Source organism: Oncorhynchus clarkii, chromosome 17 (genome assembly GCF_045791955.1).
Source record: "Oncorhynchus clarkii lewisi isolate Uvic-CL-2024 chromosome 17, UVic_Ocla_1.0, whole genome shotgun sequence".
Classification (NCBI taxonomy): domain Eukaryota; kingdom Metazoa; phylum Chordata; class Actinopteri; order Salmoniformes; family Salmonidae; genus Oncorhynchus; species Oncorhynchus clarkii.
The window spans coordinates 10,117,393-10,136,590 of record NC_092163.1 but is presented as its reverse complement, the minus strand read 5'-3'; the positions used below and the strand labels follow the sequence as shown (position 1 = coordinate 10,136,590).

At 45.3% G+C, this 19,198-nt stretch overlaps 1 protein-coding gene across 1 annotated transcript; it reads right to left on the bottom strand.

Annotated features, from left to right (window-relative positions):
* Nucleotides 1-90: 90 nt before the first annotated feature.
* On the bottom strand, nt 91-12,643 carry LOC139369554 (polymeric immunoglobulin receptor-like). The gene is made up of 8 exons (XM_071108799.1): nt 12,368-12,643; nt 11,851-12,162; nt 9,810-10,145; nt 9,354-9,677; nt 2,426-2,599; nt 2,137-2,235; nt 1,754-1,806; nt 91-1,487 (listed from the first exon to the last, which is right to left on the bottom strand). The coding sequence occupies exons 1-8, from the start codon at nt 12,408-12,410 to the stop codon at nt 1,149-1,151; spliced, it is 1,680 nt and encodes a 559-aa protein (XP_070964900.1). The 5' UTR covers nt 12,411-12,643; the 3' UTR covers nt 91-1,148.
* Between the last annotated feature and the right edge of the window lie 6,555 nt (nt 12,644-19,198).

Below are 19,198 nucleotides of genomic sequence, written 5' to 3'. Positions count from 1 at the left end.
TTTAAGACATGTTTGAATTAAGTAACAAATTTGAATAATATTTAAACATGCATCACGAGTGTTTTATGTAAAAACATTGGAGGCCTGCAGTTGTACATTATTACAAACTTTAATAAATCGTAATGTTCATAACATACCATTGTAGGAAAAGACTATAAAATAATTCATGTTTTTTTCAGATATTACAGTTGTCTGCGCCAGACCCTAGCGTAAGAGAAAAGACCACTTCCCCCTTTAGTTAAATGGGTGAGATACATTTTCCAAACCAATGATTTAATTCTGAATATTTAACACATACATTTTAACACACGTTATAATTCAACATTTTTTACTATTTCTTACAGATAAAGGGTCCGGTTAGCCCTGACCATTATCCGTTTCCAATTCACCATCGCAAAGTCTTTTGCCCGCTCCATCGAAGCTCTGGACGTTTTCACTCCAGGGAAAGATCCGCCTTCTGCCTTGTGGGTCCTGGGTATGTCTCAACGATAACCTCGGCCAGCGCCGTAATTGTTCACGATTTTCGAAAAGACTGTCCAGCTTATTCATCAGTGTTCTGAAAATATGGTAATCGCGCCATTTAAAACTGAACATTATTTGAAAAAAATGTACATCCTTCCATGCTTTGGAAGATACATATGAACTGACCGTTTTCGAAGCATTTGCACTATCAAATTGTTCACATGCTAAAATTGTCACTCTGGAGTCCGGGGTATACGCCATTGAAGCGACTCTTAGGGCCATTAGATAATTTTGTCCGCAGACCTGTTCTTCCAACGCATATCCGGGCAGCCTTGAAGCACTCAGGGCGCGTTCCATTTGACACAGCGCTAGTCTTATTTTAAGCCATTCTCTCATCCTTAGCGCTGGAGAAAAACTCTCGGGTTCTGCCCGATAAAAGGGTTTGGACACGCTGTCTGTGAATATCTTAACCGTAGATTCCTCAGGTTGGAATATGTAAGACATATGTCCCACCATCAATCACCATGACTACTTCAAAGGATGCCATATAGATATAAAATAACACACACCCTCTAACACGTGACCACAGGAACAGGATGGAGGCCCATATTTGGACATGCACACGTCATCATGACGCAGGGTCATAAATCAATTACTTTGACGCGTGCCGTCTACTTGAATCTCTCTTAGATGGGAGGAGCCTCAGAGGAGCTGTGTGGATGATTGACTGTAGAGTAGACAGGGCTTTGACCAAAGTTCACAGTAGCGTAGTCACATGATGAAATGCCCACTTTAGCAATGGAAGCGGTGGCTTCATTGGGGCACCTGCCCTCTTTAGTAATAGTGACTCTGGCTTCATCGGGGAATCTGGGGATCTTGTGGAAATTGACGCTGGCGTAGTGGGGAGAGTCAGAGTAGCTTGTGGGTAAGTTGGCGGTGGCATAGATGGTGGAGGTCGCAGCATCTGAGTCTGACTGTAGGGGGCGCTCCATTATCTCCTCATAGTCACCGTCACCATGACAACCCTGGAAAGGAAGAAGAGAAGGAGGAGGAGGAAGAAGAGTATGGAGAGGGAGAGGAGGAAACGGAGAAGGAGGAGTGAGATACAAGGAGAGAGATAGAGAGGTGGGGTGTCAGAGAGAGAGAGAGAGAGAGAGAGAGAGAGGTGGGGTGTCAGAGAGAAAGAGAGAGAGAGAGAGAATGGAAGAAGAGACAATAGTATGACTAATAAAAGACAACTCATTGACATCTCTTTCAGTCCAAAAATAATAATTATAATACAGACACTGACCCCTTCATTGTTTCCTGTGTCTGGACTCACTCTGTGTGTTGAAGAGACAGATCCTGTGGAACACAACACACACACACATCACTCAGAGAGAGAGAGACGGGAAGAGAGAGAGAGAGAGAGAGAGAGACAGGAAGAGAGAGAAGAGTGCTTCACTTCCCCCAGAACCAGGCAGGTGTCAGACACTGCTCAGTGACTATTCATTCTCTTCTTCTCAACCAGGGACAAATGATGATGTAGATTTTATGCAAATTAATTTATCTGAACGGAAACTGAGATATTCGAAAAAGGGGAACATTCTTTCCATTTATAGACCTGTGTGAGTGTGTGTGAGTGTGTGTGAGTGTGTGTGTGTGTGTGTGTGTGTGTGTGTGTGTGTTTCTCACCTGTGTCCTTGTTGTATTTCCATCTGTAGACTAGGATCAGGCTGATCACCAGCAGTAACACTACCAGACTAACAGACACCATGATGACCACTGAGGTACCTGAAACACACACACACACGCACACACACACCTGATGACGGGTGTTCTGTAACCTGATTAGGTGTTCTGTAACCTTACTAGGTGTTCTGTAACCTGACTAGGTGTTCTGTAACTTTACAAGGTGACACCACATACAGATATGTCTACCAAAGTGAGACTCATACAGTTGAATTTGTAAACTTGTATTTACCAGATCCATTGAGGGATGATGATGATGATGGTAATGATGGTGATGATGATGATGATGATGATGATGATGATGATGATGATGATGATGATAATGATGATGATAGCGAGATGAAGGTGGCTGTGGGTGGGTCTGGTAGTGCTATTGTTGTTGTTGTTGTGGTGTTGGTTAGTGCCACTGAAAACAATGGACACAAGTATGAAAATGTTTTAGCAAGGTGAGGAGAAGGAGAGAGTAACATGGAGAGAGAGAGAGAGAGACAGAGATGGAGGGTGACAGAGAGTGGTGGTGGAAGAGGAAGAGAGAGATAGCGAGAAAGAAAGTGATAGAGAGTGATAGAGAGTAAGAGTGATAGAGAGTAAGAGACAGAGATAGAGAGAAATTGATAGCGAGAAAGAAAGTGATGCCGTACTGCACCGGCTCTGACGCTCGTCACTAACATTTTCAACCTCTCCCTGTCCGAGTCTGTAATACCTACATATTTTAAGCAGACCACTAAGGTACACTAAGGTAACCTGCCTAAATGACTACAGACCTGTAGCACTCACGTCTGTAGCCATGAAGTGTTTTGAAAGGCTGGTCATGGCTCACATCAACACCATTATCCCAGAAAACCCTAGACCCACTCCAATTTGAAAACCGCCCCAAGAGATCCACAGATGATGCAATCTCTGTTCCTCCTTGTTAGCCAAATAGCAAACTTTGCCTGAGCAAACAGAAAATTCAACAAAACACATTTGGCTTTCTCCTTATTCGAATTCCTGTATCCCGTTATAAACATCCCAACAGTAAAAACCACCCCCAACCTCTCACACAGACATTCCAACAGAGACATTAATGGCATTAACCTGGTAGACACAGAAAACACATGAATCACAGTTTCTTTAATTTTACAGAAAGGACACCCCTGCCCGATTCCCGGTTCAACCCGTGCCAACCAGCTGTTAGTGGCCAGGGTTCCATGAAGAACCCTCCACCAGAGGTTCCCTGACCTCTTTGGTACTGAGGGTTTGTAGAGCCCCCTCCATCTAAAATCCACCATACTCTCCTCCCCACATGTCCCCTGTCACTAATGTGCCTTCACTACTGTTAGGCTCCTAATGTTCCTCACCTTAATGCAGAGGTTGTAGATGGTTTTACCTCCCACCACCTCAAACGCCATCACCTGCAGTGGCGGAAACATTGGTGGCCCCTCCCTCTTTGGCCGCTCAAACACCCCCCTTACCGGCTCAGACAGCAACCTAAGAGACGTTATTCCTGTTTGTTGTGCCAGGACTTCCGGGGTTTTCTACCCCTCCTCTCCCAGCAGTCTCAGGTCACCCAGTCTTTGTAAACCCGCTGCCATCAGTTGCCTCTGCAGGGTGGCCGACTGTACCGATCTCAAAGGGATGGCTGGGTTGTTAAGATAGGCTCCTCCCACACCCACAGCCCAGGCTCCAAACCCCCTTCTCGTGTTAGCAGCTGCCAGGCCCTCAGCACTGCAAAGTAAAAATCTGACCTGCTGTACTCAGCCTCTCCAGCTTTATGAAGAACAGCTGCCGGTCCAACACTAATCCGCCAGCTCTCCTCAGCAGCTGCATGCTGGTTCCCTCCAGCTAACATCAGTATGGTACAGCAGTCTCTGTACCTGCCTTTAGCTGGAAAGCAGCCTTCCTGCTCTCCAGTTCCACCAGGCCCTGTTCTCCTTCATGGACAGTCATGTACAACACTGCCAGTGTTGGGGGGGGGGGGGGGGGGGGGGTTGAGGACAGCCAGTTTATGCCACAGGGAAGATGCCACCAGGTTGTTGATTATCAGCACCCTCCCTCTATATGACACTTGGGTCAGGAGCCACCTCCACCTGGCCAGTCTTGACACCACGGCCTGTGACAGCCCCTCCCAGTTCTTCCTGACCCACTTCTCCGAGCCCAGGTACACCCCCAACACTTTAAGCCCTTCACAACCCTAATGCAAACCCCCTGGAAGCAGAGGGGCCCTATCCCCCCATGCCCCACATAACAGAGCTTTGCTCTTGCTCCAGTTCACCTTACCTGAAGAAGCTCCCTCGTACACCTTCAGACTAGTCTCTAGTGCCTGCATATCCTGACCATCACAGAAACGTCATCTGCATATGCTGACACTGCTATACCTGTCACCACATCCATGCCTGTCCAGCACACTCCCTGCAGTCTCCTGCGTAGCAGTCCTAAAAAAGTCTCAATGGCTAATGTGTATAACTGCCCAGATGGAGGGCATCCTTGTCTAATGCCCCGTCTCACCCAGACTGACCTACTGAGCCCCCTCCCACCTTGACCATACATGATGCCCCAGCATACAACAGCTTCACACAGGTCAAAAACCTCTTCCCAAACCTAAACATCACATTAAAGAGATACTCATGGTCCACTCTATCAAAAGCCTTCTCTTGATCTAAAGAGACCAGTCCAAAGTTCACATTAGAACCTCTCGACAAGTCCAACATGTCCCTAATTAAGAACAAGTTGTCCGTGATTGAGCGTCCCGGTACAAAATATGTTTGGTCCTTATGTACTATCGAGTCCAGATGGGACTTCAGTCTGTTAGAGAGGACCTTGGCAATTTTCTCGTAGTCCGCACAGAGTAATGCCACAGGCCTCCAGTTCTTAAGTTCACACAAGTCCCCTTTTTTGGGCAGGAGAGTCAGCGCCGCCCGACGGGAGGACATCTGGGTTACGGCCTCTGCCAGTTCATGGGACTACAGAGGAATGTCCATTTCATCCCTCTGTGCCAGAGAGAGCTTAGGGAGTCCTGCTATCAAGACCTGAGCACACATAGGATCACACACTTCTGCCCTATACAACTCAGTATAAAACTCCACAGTCCGCTCCCGCATCTCCCCCAACAGAGGTCACCCGCCCATCAGACAGCCGTAGATGATGCATACCCTTGGCTTCACGGCTCTGTCTTTCCAACCCAAAGAAGAAGGAGCTGGGAGCATCCATCTCCTTGAGCATGGAGAACCTAGCTCTTACAAGTGCTCCCTTTGCTTTAACCTGGAAAAAACTGCCCAGGTCCCAACGTAATTCAGCTAAATTAGCCTGAAGGCCTACATTGCCTTGCCCCACCATCTCTACCTCCATCGAGCTAATACAAGGCTCTAGTTGCCCCAGTACTCTCCTAGCCTCTGATGATGAGAGAGCTGTGTAGTGTTGACAGAAAGCTGAATTTGAACATTCCCCAGATCCCACCATTGACTCAGAGACTCATACTCCTCTTTTCGCTGCCCCCACATGTCCCAAATGGTCTGGAAACCTGAGCAAAAAGTGGCACCTTGAAAGAGCTTTACATTGAACTTCCAATAGGATGCCTGCCTGGGCCCTGGTGAAATAGACAGCCGAGCCATGGTTATGTGGTGATCTGAAAACCCCACCGGGAGAATGGTAGCACCCAACAGCCTATTGCTCCGATTCCTAGACATGTGAAACCGATCAAGTCGGGCTGCACTCACCCTAGCCCCAAAAACCTTCACCTATGTATACGGTCTTGTGTTTTGATGTTTAGTTCTCCAAACATCCACTAGGTCGAACTGATGAATGATGTCCCTTAACACTCCCACTGACACTGAATGAGGCTCTTACCCATTTTTGTCAAATCCATTGAACAGTTCCAGTCCCCTCCGACCACCAGCGTCTCCTCAGGCGCTACCTGTGAGAGTTCCTGTCCCCTCCGACCACCAGCGTCTCCTCAGGCGCTACCTGTGAGAGTTCCTGTCCCCTCCGACCACCAGCGTCTCCTCAGGCGCTACCTGTGAGAGTTCCTGTCCCCGCCGACCACCAGCGTCTCCTCAGGCGCTACCTGTGAGAGTTCCTGTCCCCTCCGACCACCAGCGTCTCCTCAGGCGCTACCTGTGAGAGTTTCTGTCCCCTCCGACCACCAGCGTCTCCTCAGGGGCTACCTGTGAGAGTTCCTGTCTAAGACTCCCAAATAGAACCCCTCTCTCTCTCTCTCTCTCTCTCCCTGTATTAAGCGCATACACATTTATAAAGACAAAACCCATGTTGTTAATTTCTGCTTTAACAACAAGCAGCCTACCTTTACACACCTCTTTTGAGGAGCAACGTTTTACAGACAGCCCCGGTGCTAAAGGACTGCCACCCCTGCACTAAGATTTGTCCCATGGCTCAACACACAGACAGCCCAGGTGCAAAAAGGACTGCCACCCCTGCACTAAGATTTGTCCCATGGCTCAACACACTTGCCCCTTTCCACCAGAGCCCCAAATCGACTTCATTCACCACATCACTATGTGTCTCCTGCAGAAACAACACCTGTACTTTTTTTTGTTTTACATATTCACCCAACACACTCCTCTTTCCCGAATGGCGCCATTTATATTGAGCGAGCCTACCCGAAGAGTCTCCATAAGAAGTGGGAGAAAAGCCAGCAGAGAAAGAGACCAATAGCAAAGCTCAAAAAGCCCCAGTGTCAGAAATAAATTAAACATCTAAACAGTGTCTGAAGGTAAACCTTTACGCACTGTTGTGACCCACTTCCTCAACCTAAACCGTTTCCTGGGTGAGAGGACACCATGCCCCTCATTTTTCATAGCATGTTGTACTGATATTACAAACTTCTCGGATCAGAAAAAAAAGCCTCAAGATTAACTTTTTTACACTTGGTCTCATTCAGGAACCTTGTCAGTTCTCTCAACGTGAACTTAGACCCCTCTGCTTGACTGGCTGTCAGCTCCGGGCCCATTGAAGAGGAGTCTGAAAAAAATAACTCCTCTTCCTCAGACTCAGAGTCCTCAGACCCAGCCTCATCTACACCACCCTCCATAACATGACGAGACCCAGCCTCATCTACACCACCCTCCATAACATGACAAGACCCAGCATCATCTACACCACCCTCCATAGCCTGACTAGACCCTCTCTCCGCTACCCCACCATCTCTAGCCTGGCTAGACCCAGCCTCCGCTATCCCACCATCTCTAGCCTGACTAGATCCAGCCTCAGCTATCCCACCATCTCTAGCCTGACTAGACCTAGCCTCAGCTACCCCACCATCTCTAGCCTGACTAGATCCAGCATCAGCTACCCCACCATCTCTAGCCTGACTAGATCCAGCATCAGCTACCCCACCATCTCTAGCCTGACTAGATCCAGCATCAGCTACCCCACTATCTCTAGCCTGACTAGATCCAGCATCAGCTACCCCACCATCTCTAGCCTGACTAGGCCCAGCCTCATCTACACCACCATCCTTGGCACGACTAGGCCCTTTATGTGGGCACGCAAAGCTCTTATGCCCCAAATTCCCACACTCAAAACACTGTAGACTATCTGTCTTGGCAAACCCTGTATAGAGCCCCTCCCCGTGTCTCATTTTAAAATGCACATTTAGTTGTTGTTCATTGTTGTTCAGAAACATAAACACTTGCCTCCGGAACAAAACAACGTGCTTAACGGCATCTGCCTGAAAGCCTGCTGACATGAACACCGCTAGCAAACTTACGAAAACGACTCAGCTCTTTCCTGATTTGATCATCCGTAATAAACGGAGGCAAATTTGCAACTACCACTCTTGACAAAGGGGTAGAAAGAGGTGAAACTGGCACCAACACATCCCTTACAAATGTTCCACTAGCAATTAGACTACCAACCAAATTTGCTCGTTTCATGAACACAACCACAGCTTTGTTCATTCTAGAAGCAGAATGTATAAACTCAGCTCCTACCTGTTCACCGACCGCGGGCAGAACCTCCTCCACCTTAACTCCATTCTCAGGAACACACCTGAATCCATGCTGTATCGACAGCGTCTCCTCCGCGCTAGGCTGAGAAGCCATCGCGCACACAACACCTTCCAAACCCCAGGAAACTTACTCTGTCCTCTTCCAGCCTAGCTTTTAAAAAACTGTGGATACCGCTAAAACAAATATTGCATTAACCCTCCACCACAGAAAAATAAAATTGAAAGAAAAGACCAAGAAAATAATCAAAAGACCAAACACTCAAACTGATTGTCACGTTCTGACCTTAGTTCCTTTGTGATGTCTTTGTTTTTGTATGGTCAGGGCGTGCGTTGGGTGGGCAGTCTATGTTCTTTTTTCTATGATTTGGTATTTCTGTGTTTGGCATGATATGGTTCTCAATCAGAGGCAGCTGTCAATCATTGTCCCTGATTGAGAACCATACTTAGGCAGCCTGTTTTCACCCTTGAGTTGTGGGTGATTATATTTTCTGTTTAGTGTGGTTTGCACCTGACAGTTGTGCTTTTTTTGTTTCTTTGTTTGATAGTGTTCAGTTTAAATAAATAACATGAACAAGTACCACGCTGCGTATTGGTCCGATCCTTGCTACTCCTCCTCAGATGAAGAGGAGGAGATCCGTGAGAGTGAGTGATAGTCTCTCTCTCTATTTCTCTCACGCTCTCAAAAATATCACATGACAACTGCAGGGTTCATGATGACATTCATACTGAAACTTGGGGTTTTATATCTTGAACACATGACTGCTTAGTGATACTGAGACAGATATAGAAACACACAGACATTACAGAGGAAGTTACAGTGTTCTGGTCCAGTGTCTTTTCACACCACTACAAACACACAGACACACCCAGCCTCCACTAACACACTGACTAACATACTGTAGTTATTGCTATATCTAATAGCATGATAGAATAGAATGCTATGTATTACTTACGCTGTCAGACATAACATAGTTACTGCAGGTGGACAGCATGAGAAGCAGAGGAGGCTGGTGGGAGGATAAATAGGAGGATTGGCTCATCCTAATGGCTGGAAGGAATAGATAGAACGGTATTGATCCTCAAAGACACACATAGTTTCCATGGTTTCCATGAGTTGATACTTTTCCATCCGTTCCATTCCAGCTTTCACAACGAGCCTCTCCTCCGATATCTCCTCCCACCAGCCACCACTGATGTAAAGAGTTGATCCACTCACCCACAGAGAGGATAAATCTAGTGGAGTCTGCAGGTCTCCATCTTCTATCAGATCCACACCAGTATGTCCCAGAATCCTCTGGTCTCAGCTCTTTGATGTGCACTGTGAAGACGGTCTTCTCACGGTTATCAAACAGGGAAAACCTGCCACTGTCGGCCATTTTGTTCTGTATCCTAGATGTTATCTTATCTTCACATGTTGAAGGACTGTCCCCTTTACAAAATAACTTATCTTTCTCCTCATTCTCCCGTGGATATTTACACCAGAGACTGACGACCTCCCCAACATGTCCTGTCTTCTTTACAGGTCTGACGTTCCTCCAATCTGTGAGGGACATTAAAAAAACACATGCAATAATGATTTTAATTAAACTACTTTTGTTGCATACAGTAGATGTGACTGTATCTTGTGTGTTTATGTTCACATGTTAAAGAGAAAGAAGAAGTTTATACTCACTTATAACACCCAGCTTCACCTGTGTGATCAGTGTAATGTAACGTTGTTTTGTCCTGCTGGTTTCTACTCCACACCAGTAGGTCCCAGTATCATCTCCAGTCAGGTCACTGATGGTCACTGTGGAGAATCTCTCTCCTCTGTTGTCAGACAGAGATAATCGCTGTACGGTGTCAGATATTTTGTTGTTTTTGGAGTTCATGGAATTGCAGATGAAGCGATCTTGTTCCTTGCAGAAATACTTGATGTTGTCCTCATGGTCCTCTGGATATTTGCATCTGATGGTAGCTTGTCCTCCCAGAAAGGCCGTCTCTGTGACTGACTTTAAACAGCAGTAATCTGTCAATAGGAACACACATCACAACCTTAGTCTAGTACTATAGACTGACTTCTCACAGCAGTCATCTATCAATAGGAACACACATCACAACCTTAGTCTAATACTATAGACTGACTTCTCACAGCAGTCATCTATCAATAGGAACACACACCACAACCTTAGTCTAGTACTATAGACTGACTTCTCATAGCAGTCATCTGTCAACAGGAACACACATCACAACCTTAGTCTAATACTATAGACTGACTTCTCACAGCAGTCATCTGTCAATAGGAACACACATCACAACCTTAGTCTAATACTATAGACTGACTTCTCACAGCAGTCATCTGTCAACAGGAACACACATCACAACCTTAGTCTAATACTATAGACTGACTTCTCACAGCAGTCATCTGTCAACAGGAACACACATCACAATCTTAGTCTAATACTATAGACTGACTTCTCACAGCAGTCATCTGTCAATAGGAACACACATCACAACCTTAGTCTAATACTATAGACTGACAGCAGTCATCTATCAACAGGAACACACATCACAACCTTAGTCTAGTACTATAGACTGACTTCTCACAGCAGTCATCTGTCAATAGGAACACACATCACAACCTTAGTCTAGTACTATAGACTGACTTCTCACAGCAGTCATCTGTCAATAGGAACACACATCACAACCTTAGTCTAGTACTATAGACTGACTTCTCACGGCAGTCATCTGTCAACAGGAACACACATCACAACCTTAGTCTAGTACTATAGACTGACTTCCCACAGCAGTCATCTGTCAATAGGAACACACATCACAACCTTAGTCTAATACTATAGACTGACTTCTCACAGCAGTCATCTGTCAATAGGAACACACACCACAACCTTAGTCTAATACTATAGACTGACTTCCCACAGCAGTCATCTGTCAACAGGAACACACATCACAACCTTAGTCTAATACTATAGACTGACTTCCCACAGCAGTCATCTGTCAACAGGAACACACATCACAACCTTAGTCTAATACTATAGACTGACTTCTCACAGCAGTCATCTGTCAACAGGAACACACATCACAACCTTAGTCTAATACTATAGACTGACTTCTCACAGCAGTCATCTGTCAACAGGAACACACATCACAACCTTAGTCTAATACTATAGACTGACTTCTCACAGCAGTCATCTGTCAATAGGAACACACACCACAACCTTAGTCTAGTACTATAGACTGACTTCTCACATCAGTCATCTGTCAATAGGAACACACATCACAACCTTAGTCTAATACTATAGACTGACTTCTCATAGCAGTCATCTGTCAATAGGAACACACACCACAACCTTAGTCTAATACTATAGACTGACTTCTCACAGCAGTCATCTGTCAATAGGAACACACACCACAACCTTAGTCTAATACTATAGACTGACTTCTCACAGCAGTCATCTGTCAACAGGAACACACATCACAACCTTAGTCTAGTACTATAGACTGACTTCCCACAGCAGTAATCTGTCAATAGGAACACACATCACAACCTTAGTCTAGTACTATAGACTGACTTCTCACAGCAGTCATCTGTCAATAGGAACACACATCACAACCTTAGTCTAGTACTATAGACTGACTTAATTGACTAGTGGTACTGATTATGTAATAACATATGTAGCTAAATTAATTTTATAAAGTTAAAGTAAGTCTCTCACCCTTCTTCACCTCCAGCTCTACCTTGGTATAACTGTCAGGTATAATAGGTTTGTCCACTCCACACCAGTAGGTCCCTTCATCTTGTCTGGTCAGTTGTCTGATGATCACCTTGACGTAGTTTCCTCTAGTGTTGTCATACAGAGAGAATCTACCACTGTGTAACCAGGTGTTCTTCAATCCAGTTCTGATTTGATCCCTTCTGTTGCCATCAGTGAAATATTTTTGATTGTCGTCATGATGATGTGAATATTGACAGTAGATGATGACAGTTCCTCCAGAGTATCCTGCCACTTTGAAGGAGCTCAAACAACCTGTCAATCAGACCAGAGAATGTATATTTGATATTCCACATATTCACAAACAAAAAAGTTAAAGTTTCCTGAAGTCCCCAAAAACAATATTTTAAAAAGTAAATCTGTAGTGTTCCCTGATCTGATGTAGCAGCCTTTATAAGAAGACGTTGATGTTATTAAGATGTTATTACATTGTTATAGAGAGTTATAACAAGCTTATTACCTGTCATGAAGGAGAGGAGGATGACTATCAGCAGGATCCTCATCTTGTTGTGTCCTCTCCAGGTTGGTCCAGGTGTCTATAGGTACTGATATAATGTTGTGTTCTCTCCAGGTTGGTCCAGGTGTCTATTTGTCCTGATACAATGTTGTGTTCTCTCCAGGTTGGTCCAGGTGTCTATAGATCCTGATATAATGTTGTGTTCTCTCCAGGTTGGTCCAGGTGTCTATAGGTCCTGATATAATGTTGTGTTCTCTCCAGGTTGGTCCAGGTGTCTATAGGTCCTGATATAATGTTGTGTTCTCTCCAGGTTGGTCCAGGTGTCTATAGGTCCTGATATAATGTTGTGTGTCCAAGTCTACAACTCTCTCTGTTCTCTCTCTACATATAGGAACTTAAATACAAACTTCATGTACTTTATGTACTCCCTCCCTCTCTCTCTTCCTCTCTCTCTCTCTCTCTCTCTCTACTAGTTCAAACCCTCCCACCAGATGTTATTTCTGACAGCTCCTCCCTCTTCCTCCTAAACCAATCACATCTTTATTCCTACATCACACAGCAGAGAGAGAGAGAGAGAGAGAGAGTGTGTGTGTGAGAGAGAGAGGGTGTGTGAGAGAGAGAGAGAGAGAGAGAGAGAGAGAGAGAGAGAGAGAGATCAGTGAGAAAAAGAGAGGGAGAGAGGCCTCTCATGACACAGAAACACAGTCGAACACACTGGAGAGAAACAGAGTTATTCTACCACTGGAGGGTGACCTCCCTCCACCTGTCCCTCCATCTCTCTCTCTCTCCATCTCTCTCTCTCTCCATCTCTCTCTCTCTCTCCATCTCTCTCTCTCTCCATCTATCCCTCTCTCCATCTATCCCTCCATCTCAGCTCTGTGTGTCTAGTGACAGCACCAGTGGAGGCTGGTGAGGGGAGGACTACTTATAGTAATGTCTAGAATGTAACGTATCAAACACATAAATATATTGGTGCTTTATTGATAAATACACAGAGTCTCATTTCCCATCAAGTGGAGTAAAAAACACAGAATAATCAAAGGTTCCTAAAAGCTACAAACTGTCTCTTTTTGTTCAAGTCAGTGTTACATTCACAGTAGAAACAATTAATGAATGAATGAATGAATGAATGAATGAATGAACAAAATAATGCATATATGAACAATTCAAAATAATAATTATTTGTAAAAATGAATAAAAATATGAATGAATTAACAAACAAATAATAAATGAATGATTTTAAAATACAATTTTATTTAGCCCTTCATACATCAGCTGATATCTCAAAGTGCTGTACAGAAACCCAGCCTAAAACCCCAAACAGCAATGCAGGTGTAGAAGCACAGTGTAAAACACCAATGAATGAAAACATTAATTAATGATGTTCCATACAGATCAGTGACAGTAGTAGACTATGTAGCAGAGTGTGTAATGGTGCAGTACATTATGAGGTGTCTACAGTAGTAGACTATGTAGCAGAGTGTTTAATGGTGCAGTACATTATGAGGTGTCTACAGTAGTAGACTATGTAGCAGAGTGTTTAATGGTGCAGTACATTATGAGGTGTCTACAGTAGTAGACTATGTAGCAGAGTGTTTAATGGTGCAGTACATTATGAGGTGTCTACAGTAGTAGACTATGTAGCAGAGTGTTTAATGGTGCAGTACATTATGAGGTGTCTACAGTAGTAGACTATGTAGCAGAGTGTTTAATGGTGCAGTACATTATGAGGTGTCTACAGTAGTAGACTATGTAGCAGAGTGTTTAATGGTGCAGTACATTATGGGGTGTCTACAGCTGTTGGGTCAGTGTCTGGGTGGTTACTAGCATCAGAGTCTTTACTGAAGTTGACAGTAGCACAGTGGAGTCAGGCTGGGTCTCTGGTGAAGTTGACAGTAACATAGTGGAGACAGGCTGGATCTCTGGGGAAGTTGACAGTAGCATAGTGGAGACAGGCTGATCTCTGGGGAAGTTAACAGTAGCATAGTGGAGACAGGCTGGGTCTCTGGTGAAGTTGACAGTAACATAGTGGAGACAGGCTGGATCTCTGGGGAAGTTGACAGTAGCATAGTGGAGACAGGCTGGATCTCTGGGGAAGTTAACAGTAGCATAGTGGAGACAGGCTGGATCTCTGGGGAAGTTAACAGTAGCATAGTGGAGACAGGCTGGATCTCTGGGGAAGTTAACAGTAGCATAGAGGAGACAGGCTGGATCTCTGGGGAAGTTAACAGTAGCATAGTGGAGACAGGCTGGATCTCTGGGGAAGTTAACAGTAGCATAGTGGAGACAGGCTGGATCTCTGGGGAAGTTGACAGTAGCATAGTGGAGACAGGCTGGATCTCTGGGGAAGTTAACAGTAGCATAGTGGAGACAGGCTGGATCTCTGGGGAAGTTAACAGTAGCATAGAGGAGACAGGCTGGATCTGTCGGGAAGTTGACAGTAGCATAGTGGAGACAGGCTGGGTCTCGGGTGAAGTTGACAGTAACATAGTGGAGACAGGCTGGATCTCTGGGGAAGTTGACAGTAGCATAGTGGAGACAGGCTGGATCTCTGGGGAAGTTGGCAGTAGCATAGTGGAGACAGGCTGGATCTCTGGGGAAGTTAACAGTAGCATAGTGGAGACAGGCTGGATCTCTGGGGAAGTTAACAGTAGCATAGAGGAGACAGGCTGGATCTCTGGTGAAGTTGACAGTAGCATAGTGGAGACAGGCTGGATCTCTGGGGAAGTTGACAGTAGTATAGTGGAATCAGGCTGGATCTCCGGGGAAGTTGACAGTAGTATAGTGGAGACAGGCTGGATCTCTGGGGAAGTTGACAGTAGTATAATGGAGACAGGCTGGATCTCAGGGGAAGTTGACAGTAGCGTAGGTCACATTGTCTGAAACCTCTGTAGACGGACCAACGTTGAAGTGGATGTCATCTCGACGAGGATTGGTTGCGTTGGTATAGATGGTGGTGATGTCACAGGCTGTATCTGGGTTCTGATTGGTTGCTGTGGCGTAGATGGGGTTAGTGATGGTTCCTGTGTCTGGATCTTGGTTGGTTGTCATGGAGTCAGACACCAACAGTCTGGCAGAGTGTTTGGATGCTGAAGAGGGAAACAAAGATGTTATTTAGAAAAATCTATATTTATTTTTTACATATGTTCATTTTTTTAATAATGATTGTGTGTGACAACTAGTGTACCTGTTGGTCTCCTGTCTCTGTCTCTCCTCTGTCTGAAGAACATGAACAGCAGCAGACCCAGCAGTAGTAGAACAACACCCAGAACAACACCAGAGAACATCACAACACCTAGAACACCCAGAACAACACCAGAGAACATCACAACACCTAGAACACCCAGAACAACACCAGAGAACATCACAACACCTAGAACACCCAGAACAACACCAGAGAACATCACATCTCCTAGAACACCCAGAGACAGTACTCAGGCATAATGTAACAGTGATGCTACATTTAGCTTGTCTCTACTGTACTGTACCTCTGGGTTTCTACCATTTCAGAGGGAGGGAGGAGGGAGGACAACATTAGACAGAGAAACAGGTGGTGTTGAAGAGAGCAGAACATAGAGAGGAAATGTCAATGAGATATCAATAGTCACAGTCAGATCATTCAATCTAATATCAAGTATCAGGCAAAGTCAATGTGTTGTTAATGTGGTTCAATGTTATTCACTGTCTGGAGGTGGAAGATGTCATGACTAGTTTCCACCACAAGGCGGTGTATCTTTAGATTCATATTTGTAGTTTGTGAGGACAGGATGCTTGGTAGTTGTAGTCCATGTTACCGTACGGTATTTTTTTAAATGTTACAATATGATTCTTGGTAGTTGTAGTTTATCTCTCAGGGTCATGTGGTGCTGAGGGTTCATTATGTTACCGTGATGCTGTTGTTACCTTGTGTTCTAGTCATGTCTGTGGTGGTGATGCTGTTGTTACCTTGTGTTCTAGTCATGTCTGTGGTGGTGATGCTGTTGTTACCTAGTGTTCTAGTCATGTCTGTGGTGGTGATGCTGTTGTTACCTAGTGTTCTAGTCATGTCTGTGGTGGTGATGCTGTTGTTACCTTGTGTTCTAGTCATGTCTGTGGTGGTGATGCTGTTGTTACCTTGTGTTCTAGTCATGTCTGTGGTGGTGATGCTGTTGTTACCTAGTGTTCTAGTCATGTCTGTGGTGGTGATGCTGTTGTTACCTTGTGGTCTAGTCATGTCTGTGGTGGTGATGCTGTTGTTACCTTGTGTTCTAGTCATGTCTGTGGAAACTGTTCCATTGGTCCTATCTGTTGGAACATAATGAGTCAAATAAATAAGGTGGAGAGAGAGAGAGAGAGAGAGAGAGAGAGAGAGAGAGAGAGAGAGAGAGAGAGAGAGAGAGAGAGAGAGAGAGAGAGAGAGAGAGAGAGAGAGAGAGAGAGAGAGAGAGAGAGAGAGAGAGAGAGAGAGAGAGAGAGAGAGAGAGAGAGAGAGAGAATGCGCCTGCGTACTCGTTTACGTGTGTGGTTTGGGGTGGGTGTTTCTGAGACTGAAAGTAGTACCCACTCTGTGTGTTTCAGAGGAAGTGGTGTGAACCTTGACCTACAATGACTGTAACTACTAGTCTCTCAATACAGAACCTCTCTAAGTAGTTACAATACTAAAGATAATGACTATAACTACTAGTCTCTCAATACAGAACCTTTCTGAGTAGTTACAACACTAAAGATAATGACTATAACTACTAGTCTCTCAATACAGCACCTTTCTGAGTAGTTACAACACTAAAGATAATGACTATAACTACTAGTCTCTCAATACAGCACCTTTCTGAGTAGTTACAACACTAAAGATAATGACTATAACTACTAGTCTCTCAAAACAGAACCTCTCTTAGTAGTTACAATACTAAAGATAATGACTGAACAGGTTATAGGGACTAAATGACAAGGGTTAATATTAGTGACTTGGGGAGAGGGCGGTGTGGAGATGAGATGTGATAGGGGGAGAGGAGGGGAGGAGGCGTGAGAGGGAGATGTGAGGGGGGGGGGAGAGGGCGGTGTGGAGATGAGATGTGAGGGGGGGAGAGGAGGAGGCGTGAGAGGGAGATGGGAGAGGGGGGTGTGGAGATGAGATGTGATAGGGGGAGAGGAGAGGAGGAGGCGTGAGAGGGAGATGTGAGGGGTGGAGAGGGCGGTGTGGAGATGAGATGTGAGGGGGGGAGAGGAGGAGGCGTGAGAGGGAGATGTGAGGGGGGGAGAGGGGGAGAGGAGAAGAGGCGACCTGAGAGGGAGAGGAGGAGATGTGAGGTGGGAGAACAAAAGGAAGACAGTAAGAGAGAGAGACGGAGGAGAGGAGAGGAGGGACAAAGATAAATGGAGAGAGAGAGATGTAGGCCTACAGATAAGCGTGTAGGCTTTAGAGAGCAGTTCTACTGAGGGTAATTTACCTGCTGTGGAGTTTGAGGAGTCAGTTGTCATGGTGATGTGTGTTGATGGGTGTGTCGTGGAGAGGAGAGGTCTGGAGGTGATGGAGCCAGGGTTTGGAGGAACAGTAGCTGTAGAGAGAGATAGAGAGTCATGGAGAGAGAGAGAGTGAGAAAAAGAGAGAGAGAACGAAAGAAAAAGAGAAAGAGAGTGAGGGAGAAAGATAGAGTGAGTGAGTGAGAAAGATAGAGAGAGAGAGTGAGGGAGAAAGATAGAGAGAGAGTGAGTGAGGGAGAAAGATAGAGAGAGAGGGAGAAAGATAGAGAGAGAGAGTGAGTGAGAAAGATAGAGTGAGTGAGGGAGAAAGATAGAGAGAGAGAGTGAGTGAGAAAGATAGAGTGAGTGAGGGAGAAAGGTAGAGAGAGAGCGTGAGGGAGAAAGATAGAGAGAGAGGGAGAAAGATAGAGAGAGTGAGTGAGTGAGAAAGATAGAGAGAGAGAGTGAGGGAGAAAGATAGAGAGAGAGTAAGTGAGGGAGAAAGATAGAGAGAGAGGGAGAAAGATAGAGAGAGAGAGTGAGTGAGAAAGATAGAGTGAGTGAGGGAGAAAGATAGAGAGAGAGAGTGAGTGAGAAAGATAGAGTGAGTGAGGGAGAAAGGTAGAGAGAGAGAGAGAGTGAGAAAGATAGAGAGAGAGAGTGAGTGAGAAAGATAGAGTGAGTGAGGGAGAAAGGTAGAGAGAGAGTGAGTGAGGGAGAAAGGTAGAGAGAGAGAGTGAGTGAGAAAGATAGAGTGAGTGAGGGAGAAAGGTAGAGAGAGAGTGAGTGAGGGAGAAAGGTAGAGAGAGAGAGTGAGTGAGAAAGATAGAGTGAGTGAGGGAGAAAGGTAGAGAGAGAGAGTGAGTGAGAAAGATAGAGTGAGTGAGGGAGAAAGGTAGAGAGAGAGTGAGTGAGGGAGAAAGGTAGAGAGAGAGAGTGAGTGAGAAAGATAGAGTGAGTGAGGGAGAAAGGTAGAGAGAGAGCGTGAGGGAGAAAGGTAGAGAGAGAGAGTGTGAGGGAGAAAGGTAGAGAGAGAGCGTGAGGGAGAGAGACAGAGACATAATGCATCAACACTAATATATAATGTGTAAAATGTAATACTCCACATAAACACACTGATAGAACGTCTTCGACACCAACCTCTGTCCACAGTGATCCTGAATTCAGTCTTGTGATACCACCACCATGTGTTTATTTCACACCAGTAGGTCCCTGAATCCTCTAGGACCAGGTTAGTGATGGTCACAGTGAAGACTCTTCTCTCTGTGTCGTCATACAGGGAGAATCTCCCTTTATGAGTCACCGCTGGGTGCTGATGGGTTTGGGTTTTGATCACGTCAACCCGGTTGGCCCAGATCCCTTTAGAGAGGTATTTCTGGTGTGTCTCAAACCCCC